The sequence below is a fragment of the Manis pentadactyla genome, chromosome 14 (genome assembly GCF_030020395.1).
Source record: "Manis pentadactyla isolate mManPen7 chromosome 14, mManPen7.hap1, whole genome shotgun sequence".
In the NCBI taxonomy this organism is placed as follows: domain Eukaryota; kingdom Metazoa; phylum Chordata; class Mammalia; order Pholidota; family Manidae; genus Manis; species Manis pentadactyla.
This window is the reverse complement of record NC_080032.1, coordinates 6063043-6081210: the sequence shown is the minus strand read 5'-3', so window position 1 is coordinate 6081210 and position 18168 is coordinate 6063043. Positions and strand designations below refer to the sequence as shown.

Here is an 18168-nt window from a genome sequence, read left to right as displayed (position 1 = left end):
ACTGGGTCCAGACCCACGCACCAACAGACCTTTGTCTAGAACATCTGTGCGCATCCGTATTGTGCCCCACACTGTGCCCTTGGTAATGACACACTGTGTGACCTTTCCCAATTGAGCAGAACTTACTGGGTCCAGGGGAGGCTGCCCTGGGGACAGAGGCCGTGACGGGTCAGGGCAGGAGCAGGGCCACAGGCTCCACTGTGTCAGCACCAGGACTCATCAGGGTTGTGCAGGGTGTGTCCAAGCCTTGTGACAGCTGGGTCGTGGCGCACAGAGCTCCAGCCCTGGGAGGAGCCCAGCATCCTTTCATCACCTGCCAGGAGGGGTGCCCAGCAACTCCTGCTGTGTCTCAGCCAGTGGCTCCTGTCACCTCCAGGGGCACAGGTCCTTCCCGGGGCCCCACCTGGCAGTGAGGGCTCCTCCTGTACCCTCTATCCTCAGTGTCACTCACAGCACCCCATCCAGGTTCCAGGGCCCAGGGGAGACAGCGTCCGTCCTCCACCAGGTGGGGGTACCGCCTCTGTCCTGGAGCTCAGGGGCTGCGGTGGGGGTCCAGCTGAGGCACCGCACACCTGAGCTCTGACTAAGGATTCCTCCATCAAATGCTGGTTCATTTACCCAGTTCCAGAAGCTTCCAGAGGGCTGTCACCATCCCATTAGGCATCGGTTTGAATGTCTGTTCTCTTTGCTCATTGGACTGATTACTTCCCTCACTTCTGCACCAGCACCAGAGCATCTAAGGCCGCGTCACGCATTCGGGCCTGTGGAGTGACTGCTCGTCTATCTCATCAATACTACAATATACTCATTGGTTTTCTCTTGTTTAACTGTGTCATCGAACACTGGGAAATGAGGTGGAATAATGATGGACTTAAAGGTCACATCTGTGGCTTCCTGATCTTGGTGGAAATGTCTTCTTCCTCCACCCCGTTAGCTGAGGGTCTGGCTGCGGGACTGTCCTATCTGTGTGGGGTTCAGGGGACAGTGTGCATTTCCATATTATCAAAGTATCTGTTTTTATTTTGCATTTTTTATTAGGAATTTGTTTTCAATTTGATCAAAGGCTCTTTCAAGATCCTTTAAGATAATATAATTTTATGTGGTGATCAGTTAACATGCTGTGTTATATCAAAGGTTTACCAGTTGGAACCCAGCTTGTATACCTGGAAAAAATCTCACATGATAATTCATCAATCTGATTGTGGAATCTCTTTGTTACTATTTTGTGGAGAACAGTTACAGCAATATTACATAATATTGGTCTGTAATTTTTGTTTTCCACATTTCACATGTTTTGAAAAACACATGTCTGTGAAGCGACGAGCCTGGGAGCGTCTGATCCCTGAGAGGGTGTTGACGTTCCTCGTAAAGCTGACTGTACTGCAGGCCTCATAGTCGAATTTTTGCATTACAGTGTTTTTTACTTTTTTTCTAAGGAAAAGAGGCTGTTTATTCATTTTTTTCCCTTGAAGGAACCAAGATTTAAAATCTTAGGAAAGTACGCATATTACTGATTTTTACAGAACTCAACATTTACAACTTTACCACTTTTCAATTTTTGTCTCAGGTATTCTGTATGTGTGCATTACCCAGTTCCATTCAGAAGGAGTGTTTCCTTTATTCTGTCGTTATAAAATATGATTTCAACGTGCAACTGAACTCTACAATTTTCTTAGTACATCCTTCATTTATTGTTACTTTTATTATGATGGCTTATGTTGCTTATGGCTTCCTGTTTAAATTTTTCTTCTAATTGACAGATGTCTAAATTTCTGTCTCTGGATTGTTTTTCTCTTACCATATAACCACATGTATTATATTGTTTATCGTAGACTATTTTTATGAGGTGTTCTGGGTTTACAGCCAGTGTGAGAAGGTCAAAGGCAAAATCATCCCTGTTGGCACGAGGAGCCAGCGTGCCCTCCCCAGTAGCTTCCGAGAGTCGGCTCGGGAGGAACCGGGCTCTGGGGTCCCTGCTGCTTCTACACGACCCCCTGCCCACCCCAGGCTGCACCCTGATGGGGAGGCCGACCGTCAGGGTCTCAGAGCTAAACCCGGCCGCAAAGCACTCGCGTTCCGCAGGGAAGCGAGATACAAACCTGCCCTCCCGTCCCCCGTCTGCCCATCTCTGCCATGTGCCTGCCTGTGAGCAGCGCCAGGCCAGGCGGTGGCTCCCGCCGTCCCTCCTTCACTGAACGGCAGCGTGCTCTCACCTTGGTCCGTCTTCAGCAGTCAATGAAAATATCTCCTTTCTTAATGTTCTTCAAAGGCAAACAGATTCACAGACACCTACTAACATTCTGAGCTGCTGGGTGGGATGGGAAGGGAAGCAGACGCCCAGCGTCAGTGCCCCGGGCACCCAGGTGGCACCCTGCCCACCCCCTGCACGGCCCTGCTCCTGGCCCCAGGCTCTGCTGCCCCAGCCGCCTCTGAGACCCCACGCAGTCTCACTAGGATCCCGGCTCTGGGCTGCCAGCTGCTTCTCTGGGGCCTCAGATGCCTCCCTGAGCTCAGGACATTTGCTGGGTTCCGGATGACGCCGCTCCTCACTGTCACACATGGGGTGACAGGCCCACTGGCACACCAGGCTCCAGGTCTCCGGGACGTGAGCCCAACCCCTCTGCTGTGCTGCCTGGGCTCTCGCGAGGCCCGCATTCTAGGTGCCCACAGCCAGCATCGGGTGACGACCCCAGCCAGCGATGCCCATTGCTGGGACTCTGCAGCCCTGACCTGGTCCCGACCCTGGAGAAGGCGGCACCGTCGCTCAAGGACCTCCTGACCTTTCATCTCTAGGCGGCAGCGGGTCCTCATTCAGGACGTGGACTCGCTCTGGGGTGACAGTACCGGGGGGTAACTGACTGTTCCCTGGCACAGGGGATTCATTCAGATACGCGATTCTGTGGGTGGGCAGTTGTAGTGGGTGGGCAGGGACGCAGTAACCAGGGGCCCTGTAGGAAATTCATGACAGACTCAGAGCAGGACAAAGTTTTGAGTGTTTCACAATGACATAATTTATGAATTTGTGAGAAAAATGTCAGGAAAACCCCTTGGAGAATGGAAACCATCTCCAAGGTAGTGACACTGGGACCACTGATGTCCCTGCTGGAGACGGCAGAGGAAAGTCGGCGTGAATCCGGGAAACAGGGAATTCCTTTGCTGTGGCCTGTGGTAAACTCTCTCCCCCTTGAGGGTCTGCCATCACCTGCTGTCGTGCTTTGGCCAATAAAATCTAACCACACTGAAGTGTGACTCTCTGCACCTGGGTGCCTCGAAGCACACGTGCCAGTCTGTGACAGCCCCTTGTTCCTCTTTCATCCTCCACCACCTCAGGGAGTCACTGCCCGGGCTGAGGTGCAGGAAGGAATGTACAGCAGTGTATGTGCAATGCTGCCTGGGCCTCGGCCAGGAGACCCCCGGGAGGCCCGGTCCCAGGGCCAACAGTGCGGCCGTCGGCAGCAGAGTCCTGGGGCGGCTCCACCCGGGTCCTCTCTTCACCAGCTCGCGCACCAAACAAAGAATTTCTTTTAGGGAAAGTGAAAGTTTGGGGGGGGGCACTTGCTCTGCCTTTTGCTCCTACAGTCTGAGCATAGGGGGTGGTCACCCCACTGCTCAGTGACCTTCTGACCCTCTTTCCTGGGTCCTGGGTCAGGGGATGCTGGTTTTGCCCTCAGTGTCTCGTCTTCATTTATAAGTAATTTAAAAGCACATATTAAAATAGAGAGCACATGACCTCAAACGATTCTGCCCTTCTAGGAAATCAATGGAGCCAACCGCTCAGGAAATGTCTTGAGTTGGTAATTACAGGATAGTCTCATTGGTGATCGCTCCTGACGCACAAGCGACACAATGTGCGAACAAATAGAATCTGGGCTACCTGAAAAAAAGTGCCCCTACCCACCAGGGGGGAGCTGGCAGCACGCTGCTCCTGGGGGAGGAGGCGCCTGGATTTGTGGGGACATGGTGTGCCGGGGCTACAAGCCTGTGTCAGGGTCCCCATAGAGGGCGCGATATCTGCCTCCCATGCCCGGTCCCCGAACAATCCCAGGGACAGGAGAATGGGGTGAAGGACCCACCGCAGGGCACACGGTCACCTGCTCCCTCAGCTTCCCCCAGAGATGCAGCCCCGCCCAGAGCGGGCTCCTCCCCGGGTCAGGCAGCGCCACTCAGGACCCGCAGGGGGCGCTGCTCCGCCTCCTTCCTGCAGGCGAGGGGCTCCCGGGGGCCTGGGAGCTGCTCCTGCCTCAGCCTGACAGTCTGGCGGCCACACCGGCTCCGATCCCACCCAGGTAATAAGTGCATCAGCCCCGAACCTGCCCTCGTTCCCTTGTTATTTCTTACTAACTGGTATTTCTCATTTATTTATTTATTTTTATTTATCTTTTTAAAATTTTGTTATCATTAATCTACAATTACATGAAGAACATTATGTTTACTAGGCTCCCCCCTTCACCAACTCCCCCACACTAACCCCATTACAGTCACTGTCCATCAGCATACTAAGATGCTGTAAAATTACTACTTGTCTTCTCTGTGTTGCGCAGCCCTCCCCATATTCCTCCCACATTATACATGTTAATCCTAATGCCCCCTTTCTTTTTCCCCACCCTTACCCCTCCCTTCCCACACACCCTCCCCAGTCCCTTTCCATTTGGTAACTGTTAGTCCATTCTTGGGTTCTGTGATTCTGCTGCTGTTGCGTTCCTTCAGTTTTTCCTTTGTTCTTATACTCCACAGATGAGTGAAATCATTTGGTATTTGTCTTTCTCCACCTGGCTTATTTCACTGAGCATAATACCCTCCAGCTCCATTCATGTTGCTGCAAATGGTAGGATTTGTTTTCTTCTTATGGCTGAATAATATTCCATTGTGTATATGTACCACCTCTTCCTTATCCATTCATCTACTGATGGACACTTAGGTTGCTTCCATTTCTTGGCTATTGTAAATAGTGCTGTGATAAGCATATGGGTGCATCTGTCTTTTTCAAACTGGGCTGCTGCATTCTTAGGGTAAAATTCCTAGAAGTGGAATTCCTGGGTCAAATGGTATTTCTATTTTGAGCATTTTGAGGAACCTCCATACTGCTTTACACAATGGTTGAACTAGTTTACATTCCCACCAGCAGTGTAGGAGGGTTCCTCTTTCTCCACATCTTTGCCAGCATTTGTTCTTGTTTGTCTTTTGGATGGCAGCCATCCTTACTGGTGTGAGGTGATATCTCATTGTGGTTTTAATTTGCATTTCTCTGATGACTAGCGATGTGGAGCATCTTTTCATGTGTCTGTTGGCCATCTGAATTTCTTCTTTGGAGAAGTGTTGGTTCAGCTCCTCTGCCCATTTTTTAATTGGATTATTTGCTTTCTGTGTGTTGAGGTGTGTGAGCTCTTTATGTATTTTGGATGTCAACCCTTTATCGGATCTGTCATTTATGAATATATTCTCCTTTACTGTAGGGTACCTTTTTGTTCTATTGATGGTGTCCCATGCTGTACAGAAGCTTTTCAGCTAGATATAGTTCCACTTGTTCATTTTTGCTTTTGTTTCCCTTGCCCAGGGGGATATGTTCATGAAGAAGTTGCTCATGTTTATGTCCAAGAGATTTTTGTCTATGGTTTTTTCTAAGAGTTTTATGATTTCATGACTTACATTCAGGTCTTTGATCCATTTTGAATTTACTTTTGTGTATGGGGTTAGACAGTGATCCAGTTTCATTCTCTTACATGTAGCTGTCCAGTTTTACCAGCACCATCTGGTGAAGAGACTGTCATTTCCCCATTGTATGTCCATGGCTCCTTTATCATATATTAATTGACCATATATGTTTGGGTTAATCTATCTGGAGTCTCTATTCTGTTCCACTGGTCTGTGGCTCTGTTCTTGTGCCAGTACTAAATTGTCTTGATTACTATGGCTTTGTAGTAGAGCTTGAAGTTGGGGAGCGAGATCCCCCCCCTACTTTATTCTTCCTTCTCAGGATTGCTTTGGCTATTCGGGGTCTTGGTGTTTGCATATGAATTTTTGAATTATTTGTTCCAGTTCATTGAGGAATGTTGCTGGTAATTTGATAGGGATTGCATCAAATCTGTATATTGCTTTGGTCAGGATGGCCATTTTGATGATATTAATTCTTCCTAGCCACGAGCATGGGATGAGTTTCCATTTGTTAGTGTCCCCTTTAATTTGTCTTAAGAGTGACTTGTAGTTTTCAGGGTATATGTCTTCCACTTCCTTGCTTAGGTTTCTTCCTAGGTATTTTATTCTTTTTGGTGCAATTGTGAATGGAATTCCTTTCCTGATTTCTTTTTCTATTAGTTCATTGTTAGTGTATAGGAAAGCTTCAGATTTCTGTGTGTTAATTTTGTCTCCTGCAATTTTGCTGTGTTATGATATCAGTTCTAGTAGTTTTGGAGTGGAGCCCTTAGGGTTTTGTATGTACAATATCATGTCACCTGCAAATAGTGATGGTTTAACTTCTTCTTTATCAATTTGGATTCCTTGTATTTCTTTGTTTTGTTTAATTGCCATGTCTAGGACCTCCAGTACTATGTTGAATGACAGTGGGGAGAGTGGGCATCCCTGTCTTGTTCCCGATCTGAGAGGAAAAGCTCTCAGCCTCTCGTTGTTCAGTATGATGTTGGCTGTGGGTTTATCATAGATGGCCTTTATTATCTTGAGGTACTTGCCCTCTATACCCATTCTGTTGAGAGTTTTTATCATGAATGGATTTTGAATTTTGTCGAATGCTTTTTCAGCATCTATGGAGATGATCATGTGGTTTTTGTTCTGCTTTTAGTTTCCATGGTAGGTGATGTTGATGGATTTTCGAATGTTGTACCAACCTTGCATCCCTGGGATGAATCCCACTTGGTCATGGTATATGATCCTTTTGATGTATTTTTGAATTGGGTTTGCTAATATTTTGTTGAGTATTTTTGCATCTATGTTCATGAGGGATATTGGTCTGTAATTTTCTTTTTTGGTGGGGACTTTCCCTGGTTTTGGTATTAATGTGATGTTGGCTTCATAGAATGAGTTTGGGAGTATTCTCTCCTCTTCTGTTTTTTGGAAAACTTTAAGGAGAATGGGTATGATGTCTTCTTTTTATGTCTGATAAAATTCCGAGATAAATCCATGTGCCCTGGGGGTTTTGTTCTTGGGTAGTTTTTTGATTACCACTTCAATTTCTCTGCTGGTGATTGGTTTGTTTAGATTTTGTGTTTCTTCCTTGTTCAGTCTTGGAAGGTTGTATTTTTCTAAGAAGTTGTCCATTTCTTCTAGGTTTTCCAGCTTGTTAGCATATAGGTTTTCATAGTATTCTCTAAAAATTCTTTGTATTTCTATGGGGTCCGTCGTGATTTTTCCTTTCTCATTTCTGATTCTGTTGATGTGTGTTGATTCTCTTTTTCTCTTAATAAGTCTGGCTAGAGGCTTATCTATTTTATTTTCTCAAAGAACCAGCTCTTGGTTCCATTGATTTTTTCTATTGCTTTATTCTTCTCAGTTTTATTTCTTTCTTCTCTGATCTTTATTATGTCCCTCCTTCTGCTGACTTTAGGTCTCATTTGTTCTTCTTTTTCCAATTTCAATAATTGTGACATTAGACTATTCATTTGGGATTGTTCTTCCTTCTTTAAATATGCTTGGATTGCTATATACTTTCCTCTTAAGACTGCTTTCACTGCGTCCCACAGAAGTTGGGGCTTTGTGTTTTTGTTGTCATTTGTTTCCATATATTTCTTGGTTTCTATTTTAATTTGGTCATTGATCCATTGATTATTTAGGACCATGTTGTTAAGCCTCCATGTGTTTGTGAGCCTTTTTGCTTTCTTTGTACAATTTATTTCTAGTTTTATACCTTTGTAGTCTGAGAAGTTGGTTGGTAGAATTTCAATCTTTTTGAATTTACTGAGGCTCTTTTTGTGGCCTAGTATGTGGTCTATTCTGGAGAATGTTCCATGTGCACTTGAGAAGAATGTGTATCCTGTTACTTTTGGATGTAGAGTTCTGTAGATGTCTATTAGGTCCATCTGTTCTAGTGTGTTGTTCAGTGCCTCTGTGTCCTTACTTATTTTCTGTCTGGTGGATCTGTCCTTTGGAGTGAGTGGCGTGTTGAAGTCTCCTAAAATGAATGCATTGCATTCTATTTCCTCCTTTAGTTCTGTCCGTATTTGTTTCACATATGTGCTGGTGCTCCTGTGTTAGGTGTATATATATTTATAATGGTTACATCCTCTTGTTGGACTGACCCCTTTATCATTATGTAATGTCCTTCTTTATGTCTTGTTACATTCTTTGTTTTGAAGTCTATTTTGTCTGATACTAGTACTGCAACACCTGGTTTTTTCTCGTTGTTGTTTGCATGGAATATCTTTTTCCATCCCTTGACTTTTAGTCTGTGAATGTCTTTGGGTTTGACCTGAGTCTCTTGTAAGCAGCATATAGATGGTCTTACTTTTTAATCCACTCTGTGTCTTTTGATTGGCACATTCAGTCCATTTACATTTAGGGTGATTATTGAAAGATATGTACTTATTGCCATTGCAGGCTTTAGATTCGTGGTTACTAAAGGTTCAAGGTTAGCTTCTTTAGTATCTTACTGCTTAACTTAACTTGCTTATTGAGCTGTTATAGACACTGTCTCGTGATTCTTAATTTCTCTCCCTTCTTATTCCTCCTCCTCCATTCTTTATATGTTAGGTGTTTTATGCTGTGCTCTTTTGTGTTTCCTTTAACTGCTTTTGTGTGTAGTTGATTTTAATTTTTGCCTTTAGTTAGTATTTGGTTGGTCTGCTTTCTTTGCTGTGATTTTATTTTTTCTGGTGATATCTGTTTAGCCTTAGGAGTGCTCCCATCTAGAGCAGTCCCTCTAAAATATCCTGTAGAGGTGGTTTGTGGGTGGCAAATTCCCTCAACTTTTCTTGTCTGAGAATTGTTTAATCCCTCCTTCATATTTAAATGACAATCATGCTGGATACAGTATCCTTGGTTCAAGGTCCTTCTGTTTCATCGCATTAAATATATCATGCCATTCTCTTCTGGCCTGTAGGGTTTCTGTTGAGAAGTCTGATGATAGCCTGATGGATTTTCCTTTGTAGGTGACCTTTTTCCTCTCTCTAGCTGCCTTTAAAACTCTGCCCTTGTCCTTGATCTTTGCCATTTTGTTATGTGTCTTGGTGTTGTCCTCCTTGGGTCCCTTCTGTTGGGAGTTCTGTGTACTTCTGTGGTCTGAGCAACTATTTCCTCTCCCAGTTTGGGGAAGTTCTCAGCAATTATTTATTCAAATACACTTTCTCTCCCTTTTTCTCTGTCTTCTTCTTCTGGAACCCTATAATGTGGATATTGTTCCTTTTGGATTGGTCACACAGTTCTCTTAATATTGTTTCATTCCTGGAGATCCTTTTATCTCCCTCTGTGTCAGCTTCTATGCATTCCTGTTCTCTGATTTCTGTTCCATCAATGGCCTCTTGCATCTCATCCATTCTGCTTTTAAATCCTTCCAGAGATTGCTTTATTGCTGTAGTGTCCCTCCCTACTTTGTCCATTAGCTCTTACATTTTTCTCTGCAGCTCCATCAGCATGGTTCTGACCTTTATTCTGAATTATTTTTCAGGAAGATTGGTTAGGTCTATCTCTCCAAGCTCCTTCTCAGAGGTTGTCTCTTTGATCTTGGTCTGGATCAAATTCTTCTGCCTTTTCATGGCGATAGAAGCAGTTGTGGGGAGCTGGCTGGTGTGTCAGTTGGGAGAACGTCCCTTCTTGCTAGTTTGTGGCCCTCCTCTCCTGGGAGAACGGCGGCCCCTAGCGGCTTGTGCTGGGCAGCTCCACGCGGACGGGGTCTCTGATTCTTGCCCGGCTGCTGTGGAAGAAGCTCTGCCCCTGCTGCTGTGGGTGTGGCCGCTCTCAGGCTGCTGCTCGGCTATGGCAGAGCTGCAATGGGGGGAACTGGCGGGAGGCTGTTTATCGTGTGAGGGGCCTCCGAGCTGCACTGCCGCCCACGGGGTTAGGGCGCCCAGGGTTCCCCGGGGTTCCCAGCTGCTGGGCTAAGTGTCCTGGGACACGTCCATCCAGCTGTGGGGTCTCTGTTCCTTTAAGTCTTTCAAAAAGCACTCGCTTTTCTTTGTCCCAGGGGTGCCGTCTGAGGGGACCCGTTTGCAGGTTTTCCTGCCCTGTTTCCCTAGCATCCAGCACCCCATGCACTGTGTGTCTGCGCTCTGGCCCGGATGCCTGGGGCCGGGTGCTCAGCAGTCCTGGGCTCCCTCCCCTCCCGCTCCGACTCCTCTCCTCCCGCCGGGAGCTGGGGGGAGGGGCGCTCGGGTCCCGCCGGGCCGCGGCTTGTATCTTACCCCCTTCACAAGGTGCTGGGTTCTTGCAGGTGTAGATGCAGCCTGGCTGTTGTCCTGTATCTTCTGGTCTCTCTTTTAGGGATAGTTGTATTTCTTGTGTTTTCAAAAATATATATGGTTTTGGGAGGAGATGTCCACTGCTGTAGTCAAACTGCCATCTTGGCTCCATCCCATTATTTATTTATTTTATAGTGACCTTTGAAAACTGATACTATTTGTTTTCAGCTTCCTAATTCTTTATTTTTTAAATGTACTTATACTCCTCCCCTCAAATTGGTTATATATGGGTTAACTGTTTCCCCCACACTATGGAGATGTATTTGTATAATAAGATGTATTTTAGCATGATTATTTGTCTCTGTGGTGAGTTGTGCTCTGAAACACGTAGAGAAGGACAAGGTCATTCATGCAAGTTTAGTAACGGGACAGTTTACCAGCATTTCCAAAGGCAATGTCAAATCCTATTCACATGTCACACTACAAGGCGCACCACGCTGTGGCTCTGATTGGAGCCCTGCCCCGAGGGCCACGCTCCTGCCCCGGGGGAGACCCTCCCCAACCCAAGGCCCTGCGAGCATGTCTGCATGCAAGGCAAACCTTGCCTAGGCAGTCGCCAGCGATGAATCCCAAACTGGGGGGCGAGGGGACTGGGATCCTGACATTAACAGTGAGGCCCGAGCAGGCTGAATTCTTGAGGCATCTCCCCCGTAGCCTGGGTCCTTCTCTTCACCCTCTTGAATCACTGGATGAGAAGGATCAGTGGGGACAAAGGAAACAATGTCGAAGGACACATTTTTTAGCCCCTTTCCTGCTGGCATCCAGCCCAATAGTCTGTCAGCTCATTCTGTTTTGGAGACGCTTATCTCCAAAGAAAATAGAATTTCTTTGCTTACAGAAGCAATATACCCCACTGTTCCTGCCTGGGGGTGAGAGGGGTGATTCCGTAGCTTGTGTGACTCTGCAGAGCCAGGTGGCCTCGACCCAGACCTCTCCTCCCCATGCTCCTCTGTCACTGCACAGGTCGGGACAGGACTCGGGGACACAGGGCGGCCCTCCAGCCTGCATCAGCCCCTCTGGCTCAGACCCTGAGCCACGTTCCCTGTCCCTGCCCGTCAGCCATGAGCGTGTGTGTTTACAGGTTCCCTCGCCCAGCCTGTGCTGACCCGGCCACCCTCCATCTCTGCGTCCCCGGGATCACCAGCCAGACTTGCCGGCACCCTGAGAGGTGGCTCCTGTGTGGGGGTGATGGCAGACATGGGGGCAGAGAGGAGGCCCTCCCTAGTATCCCCTGAGCTTTCAGTCAGACTCAGCGAAGCATCAGGGCTCCGGGGGCTCAGCTGCTTCTCGGGGTCCAAAGCTGCCTCGGCCAGGGCAGGGGCCTCCTGCCTCTGGGCTCCAGGCCGAGGTCGAGGCTGAGGCCCACTGTGCCAGGCCCACTGTGCCACCTGGGACCCAGATGCTTCCCAGAGTGGCTCACAGATGACCACCGGGCCAAAACCCTCGCTTGCTCATTATCCCAGATTATGTCTATTTTCAAGTGTTATTTTTCATATACATTCATTTAACCTGGAGGCAACCTCTCATTCCTAATAACTCTCCTTCCAATTTCTCCTTCAATGTATCTGAAGCCTGAGGAAAATACAAAAATAAAAACAAAAAAGTCACCAAACCAGAAATTATGCCTATTTTTCCCATGTGATAACATTTCAAGCTTTGGACAGATCTGTATTTATATGGATAGACAGATAGATAAAGGTGAGATATATATATATATATACATAGAATATAGAATTAAAACATAATAAAATATTACATATCATGACATAATTACAGTGATCTTGAAGGGAGGAATTTAGACGTTCCTGGCTCTCACCCCGCAGAGAGCGCAGGGCCCGTCCCAGCAGGGACCGTCCCCAGCATCGAACCTGCTCCCCCAGGGTCAGAGCAGAGCCGTTCCCTTCCGTCCAGGCTCCTGTGCCCAGGGCTGGGCAAGGATCTTGTGTCCCAGGGGCAAGGCACTAAGATGGGAGGCTGAGTGTGAGGATGCAGGTGTGGGAGGGATTCCAGCAGAGAGCTGGCCTCGCAGCTCACATGCATGGGGAGGGACGGTTGGGGTCTGAAGCGAGGGGCCCTCTGCGCATCATGACAGAGCTAGGCTCACTCCAAGGGGCAGGAAAAATGCTGAGCTGCTCTAGGAAAGAGGTGACGTCGATCCATGGTGAGACAGTCTTGCAGCGGACAACACTCAGGGGCAACGGGACGCCCAGGTGGGTTTCCTGAGCCCACAGGCACAGACTGTGTCCTCCTCTTCCCTCACCCGCATTGGAGATTTCCCCCCATCTGGGTGAGGTGGGGCGCCCCCGTGTGTGTGTGTGTGTGTGTGTGTGTGTGTGTGTGTGTGTGTCACTGAGGGTCTTGCACAGGAGCAGCGGGAGGACTGGGGTGACCGAGGATACAGCCCCAAGTTCTCCCAGGTGGAGCCGCTATCGCAGCAGTGAACTAGGACAGTGGCCAGGGACCTTCCAGGGACCGAGCCTGGTACCCTGGATCCCAGGTTGTCACCAGGACCTCTTAGACCCCCTCTGGGCTCCAGCCTGGGGATGAGGCAGATGACCATCATTATAGAGCTGAACGCAACCCTAATGCCACCAAACATCACTGTCCCGTGGGGACATGTGATAACCATCTGCCCTCCAAGCCCCTGGTGGGCCATCATTCTCCTGTCCCAGCCTCTGACCATCACCAGCTCAGCTTTTGGCCTCTGTTGTCCTATTACAACCACAAGGCTTCATACTTTCAACTCTATCTTTATGGGGGCAAAGCTAGTATCTTTTTTAGAGATATTTTCTCCCAATGAAAACAGAATTACTTTCCTTTCAGAATTAAAATCCCCACCGGTGCTCTTTGCGGAGAAGGGAAGTTCTGCACCTTGTATCACTGGCACAGAAAGGCGGCCTCAGCCCAGGTCCCCCCACGTCCCCTGCACGAGCCTGGGCTTTCCTGACAGTTCCCTGGGCTCCGAGCTCCAGGAGGCTGGGCTCTCTCTCTCCCCGGCCTGCAGGGCTCCCGAATTCCCAGGGCTGGCAGCACATTTGCACTTTCCTTCCAGGCCTATGTTCATCTGAATCTTCCCGCCACCTGCTCTCATCACGTGCAGGGACTGTGCTAACTCTGGAATCCCCAGTCTCCACAGTATCGGGCCTTTTGGCACAAAAAGAGAAAGACGTGCCCCAGTGAGCCTCCTCCCTGACCACAGTCCAGTGCCGAAGGCAGTCAGAAAGGAGCTCAGCCAGTCACGCAGGGCCCTTCCCAGAGACTGAAATTACAGGGCATGCAGCCCACAATCCTCTCTCCTTCAGAAAAATCCAGAACACCCGAGTCAACAAAGACAGGATCAGATTTAAAAATAATAGGTCAGTTTCTGGACAAAGATGCTTACATTGCTCAGCCTGTCAGCAAGGGGACTCATGCAGACTGGGAAAGGCCTCCCCCGACTCCAGGGAGGGTGGGGCTGAGAACCGGGTGTTTGCAATGGCACCGGAAGCTGGTGAACAAGGAGTGTGGAGGGGAAGCAGCCGTGCGAGAAGTGAGCCCTGTGCCCAGTGCCGCTGCCCAGGGGAGAGCCGGGCAGCCCCCAGCACAGGGCCCCTGAGACCTTGAGGGAGAAGGGCGAGTCTCAGGACACGCAGCCTGGGGCTCATGCACGCCGCTGCCCGTGGCAGGTCCCCAGGGAAGAGAGGACCCGGGACACATTCTCAGGCTGGCACACCCACCCGCACTCAGTGACAGGAAAAGGGCAAACAGAGCGCACGGTGAAAACCTCTGCCGCCTCAAGGAGGAGATCACACCAAGGAACTTCAGGTTCACATGTGCTTGTCAACATTGATTACTACTCCACAACAAATGCAGTTCCATAAAATGCCTGTGTGCTTTATCATAAAAACCTCCAAACATAAAATCACCTTAAGAATGGAACAAGACTCATTAAAAATAATATTGAAAACTCAGTCAAAGCTCTGGACCTGACGCTGATCTGAGAGGCGTTTTATAGGAGAGACACCACCTCAGTCCTGACCCGTGAGCAGCCCAGGGCTCTGGGGACAGACGCACCCTGAGGAGTCTGGGTGGAGCAGAAGGCCAGCCCAGAGGTGATGGGGAGGCCTCAAAAGTGACACCCAGGGTGGGCCTGATGCAGGGGCAGTGGCCAGAGCGGTGGGGGAGGGGCTGTCTCTGCTGGGCTCTGGGCACCATGTCCACGTGGTGTGTCTGGGCCTGGACACCAGGGGGCGCTCGCACCCATCCCAAGGGGTCTTGGACTGCAGAGCTGGGCCCTGCCACCTGGCACTCCTGTGCCCTCTGCTCAGGGCTCGCAGCTGTGACCTGCCCTCCCCGGGGCCCCACACAGCCCCGCCCCGCCTCCCCCTGAGCTCCTCAGGCACAGGGGCCCAGGGAGGGTCAGGTCCTGGGGGGCCTCATTTGAATGAGAGCCCCGCCCCCTCTCAGAGCATCAAGAGGGGAAGGGGGAGGCTGGGGGCAGCTCTGCTCCAGCGTCGGGGCCACAGAAGGCAGGACTCGGGGAGACTCCACCATGGCCTGGGCCTCTCTGCTCCTCACCCTCCTGGCTCAGTGCACAGGTGACAGGACAAGGGGACACGGGGGCCCTGCCTCCTCCTCTTGTCCCCAGACCCCAGCATCACCGTCTCTGTGTCTCTCCCGCTTGCAGGGTCCTGGGCCCAGTCTGGGCTGACTCAGCCCCCCTCGGTGTCAGGGTCCCCAGGCCAGAGGGTTACCGTCTCCTGCACTGGAAGCAGCTCCAACATTGGGGGTAACTATGTGAACTGGTACCAACAGCTCCCAGGATCGTCCCCCAGACTCCTCATCTATGCTAATAGTAACAGAGCCTCGGGGGTCCCGGACCGATTCTCTGGCTCCAAGTCTGGCAGCTCCGGCTCCCTGACCATCACTGGGCTGCAGGCTGAGGACGAGGCCGACTATTACTGCTCAGCGTGGGACGACAGCTTAAATGGTCTCACAGTGCTTCAGGCCTGTGGGGAAGTGGGACCAAAACCTTGCACGCTGCCCTGTCTCTGCCGAGTCAGCCGCCTCCTGGGGTTTGTGGTGTGAACTGGGTCCAGACACTACCCCGCCCCCCACCAACAGACCTTTGTCTAGAAAATCTCTGTGCACACTTGGTAATGACACACTGTGGGATTTTCCCCAAGTGAGCAGAACTTACTGGGTCCAGAGGAGGCTGCCCTGGGGACAGAGGCCATGACGGGTCAGGGCAGGAGCAGGGCCACAGGCTCCACTATGTCAGCACCAGGACTCATCAGGGTTGTGCAGGGTGTGTCCAGGTTTGTGACAGCTGGGTCGGGGCGCACAGAGCTCCAGCCCTGGGAGGAGCCCAGCACCCCTTCCTCACCTGCCAGGAGGTGCACCCAGCAGCTCCTGCTCTGTCTCAGCCCGTGGCTCCTGTCACCTCCAGGGGCCAAGGTCATTCCCAGGGCCTGCCTGGCAGTGAGGGCTCCTCCTGTCCCCTCTGTCCTCAGCGTCACTCACAGCAGCCCATCCAGGGCAGACGTCGCAGGGGAGACAGCGTCCGTCCTCCATCAGCTGGGGGCACAGCCTCTGCCGTGGAGCTCAGGAGCTGTGGTGGGAGTCCAGTTGAGGCCACTGCACACCTGTGCTCTGACTAAGGCATCCTCCATCAAATGATCGTTCATTTACCAGTTCTAGAAGCTTCCAGAGGGGTGTCACTGTCCCGTTAGTCATTCATTTGAATGTTCTGTTTGCTCATTGGATTGATTTCTTCCCTCACTGCTGCACCAGCACGAGAGCATCTAAGGCCGCGTCACGCATTTGGGCCTATGGAGTGACTGCTCGTCTGTCTCATCAATGCTACAATACAGTCATTGGTTTTCTCTTGTTTAACTGTGTCATCGAACACTGGGAAATGAGGTGGAATAATGATGGACTTAAAGATCACATCTGTGGCTTCCTGATTTTGGTGGAAATGTCTTCTTCCCCCACCCTGTTAGCTGAGGGTCTGGCTGCGGGACTGTCCTATCTGTTTGGGGTTCAGGGGACAGTGTGCATTTCCATATTATCAATGTATCTGTTTTTATTTTGCATTTTTTGTTAGGAATTTGTTTTCCATTTGATCAAAGGCTCTTTCAAGATCCTTTAAGATAATATAATTTTATGTGGTGATCAGTTAACATGCTGTGTTATATCAAAGGTTTACCTGTTGGAACCCAGCTTGTATACCTGGAAAAAATTTCACATGGTAATTCATCAATCTGATTGTGGAATCTCTTTGTTACTATTTAGTGGAGAACAGTTACAGCAATATTACATAATATTGGTCTGTAATTTTTGTTTTCCACATTTCACATGTTTTGAAAAACACATGTATGTGAAGCGACAAGCCTGGGAGCCTCTGATCCCTGGGAGTGTGTTGACGTTCCTTGTAAAGCTGACTGTACTGCAGGCCTCTTTGTCGAATTTTTCCATTACAGTGTTTTTTAATTTTTTCTAAGGAAAAGAGGCTGTTTATTCATTTTTTTTCCCTTGAAGAAACCAAGATTTGAAATCTTAGGACAGTATTCATTTTAATGATTTTTACACAACTTAACATTTACAACTTTTCCACTTCTCAAGTCTTGTCTCAAGTATTCCATATGTGCGCATTACCCAGTTCTATACACAGGGAGTGTTTCCTTTATTCTGTCGTTATAAAATATAATTTCAGTGTGCAACTGAACTCTACTATTTTCTTAGTACATCCTTCATTTATTGTTAGTTTTATTATGATGGCTTATGTTGCTTATGGCTTCCTGTTTAAATTTTTCTTCTAATTGACAGATGTCTAAATTTCTGTCTCTGGATTGTTTTTCTCTTACCATATGACCACATATATTTTCTTGTTTTTCATAGACTATTTTCATGAGGTGTTTTAGGTTTACAGCCAGTGTGAGAAGGTCGAAGGCAAAATCATCCCTGTTGGCAAGAGGAGCCAGCGTGCCCTCCCCAGTAGCTTCCTAGAGTCGGCTCGGAGGAACCGGGCTCTGGGGTCCCTGCTGCTTCTACACGACCCCCTGCCCACCCCAGGCTGCACCCTGATGGGGAGGCCGACCGTCAGGGTCTCAGAGCTAAACCCGGCCGCAAAGCTCTCGCGTTCCGCGGGGAAGCGAGATACAAACCTGCCCTCCCGTCCCCCGTCTGCCCATCTCTGCCATGTCCCTGCCTGTGAGCAGCGCCAGGCCAGGCGGTGGCTCCCGCCGTCCCTCCTTCACTGAACGGCAGCGTGCTCTCACCTTGGTCCGTCTCCAGCAGTCAATGAAAGTATCTCCTTTCTTAATGTTCTTCAAAGGCAAACAGATTCACAGACACCTACTAACATTCTGAGCTGCTGGGTGGGATGGGAAGGGAAGCAGATGCCCAGCGTCAGTGCCCCGGGCACCCAGGTGGCCCCCTGCCCGCCCCCTGCACGGCCCTGCTCCTGGCCCCAGGCTCTGCTGCCCCAGCCGCCTCTGAGACCCCACGCAGTCTCACTAGGATCCCGGCTCTGGGCTGCCAGCTGCTTCTCTGGGGCCTCAGATGCCTCCCTGAGCTCAGGACATTTGCTGGGTTCCGGATGATGCTGCTCCTCACTGTCACACATGGGGGACAGGCCCACTGGCACACCAGGCTCCAGGTCTCCGGGACGTGAGCCCAACCCCTCTGCTGTGCTGCCTGGGCTCTCGCGAGGCCCGCATTCTAGGTGCCCACAGCCAGCATCGGGTGACGACCCCAGCCAGCGATGCCCATTGCTGGGACTCTGCAG

General features: G+C 49.7%; 1 gene segment (V, D, J or C); it reads left to right on the top strand.

Annotated features, from left to right (window-relative positions):
- Positions 1-14880: 14880 nt before the first annotated feature.
- LOC130680761 (probable non-functional immunoglobulin lambda variable 1-50) lies at positions 14881-15467 on the top strand. The segment is given in 2 exon segments: positions 14881-14977; positions 15067-15467. Coding segments are annotated over 2 exon segments (447 nt in total).
- Positions 15468-18168: the final 2701 nt, after the last annotated feature.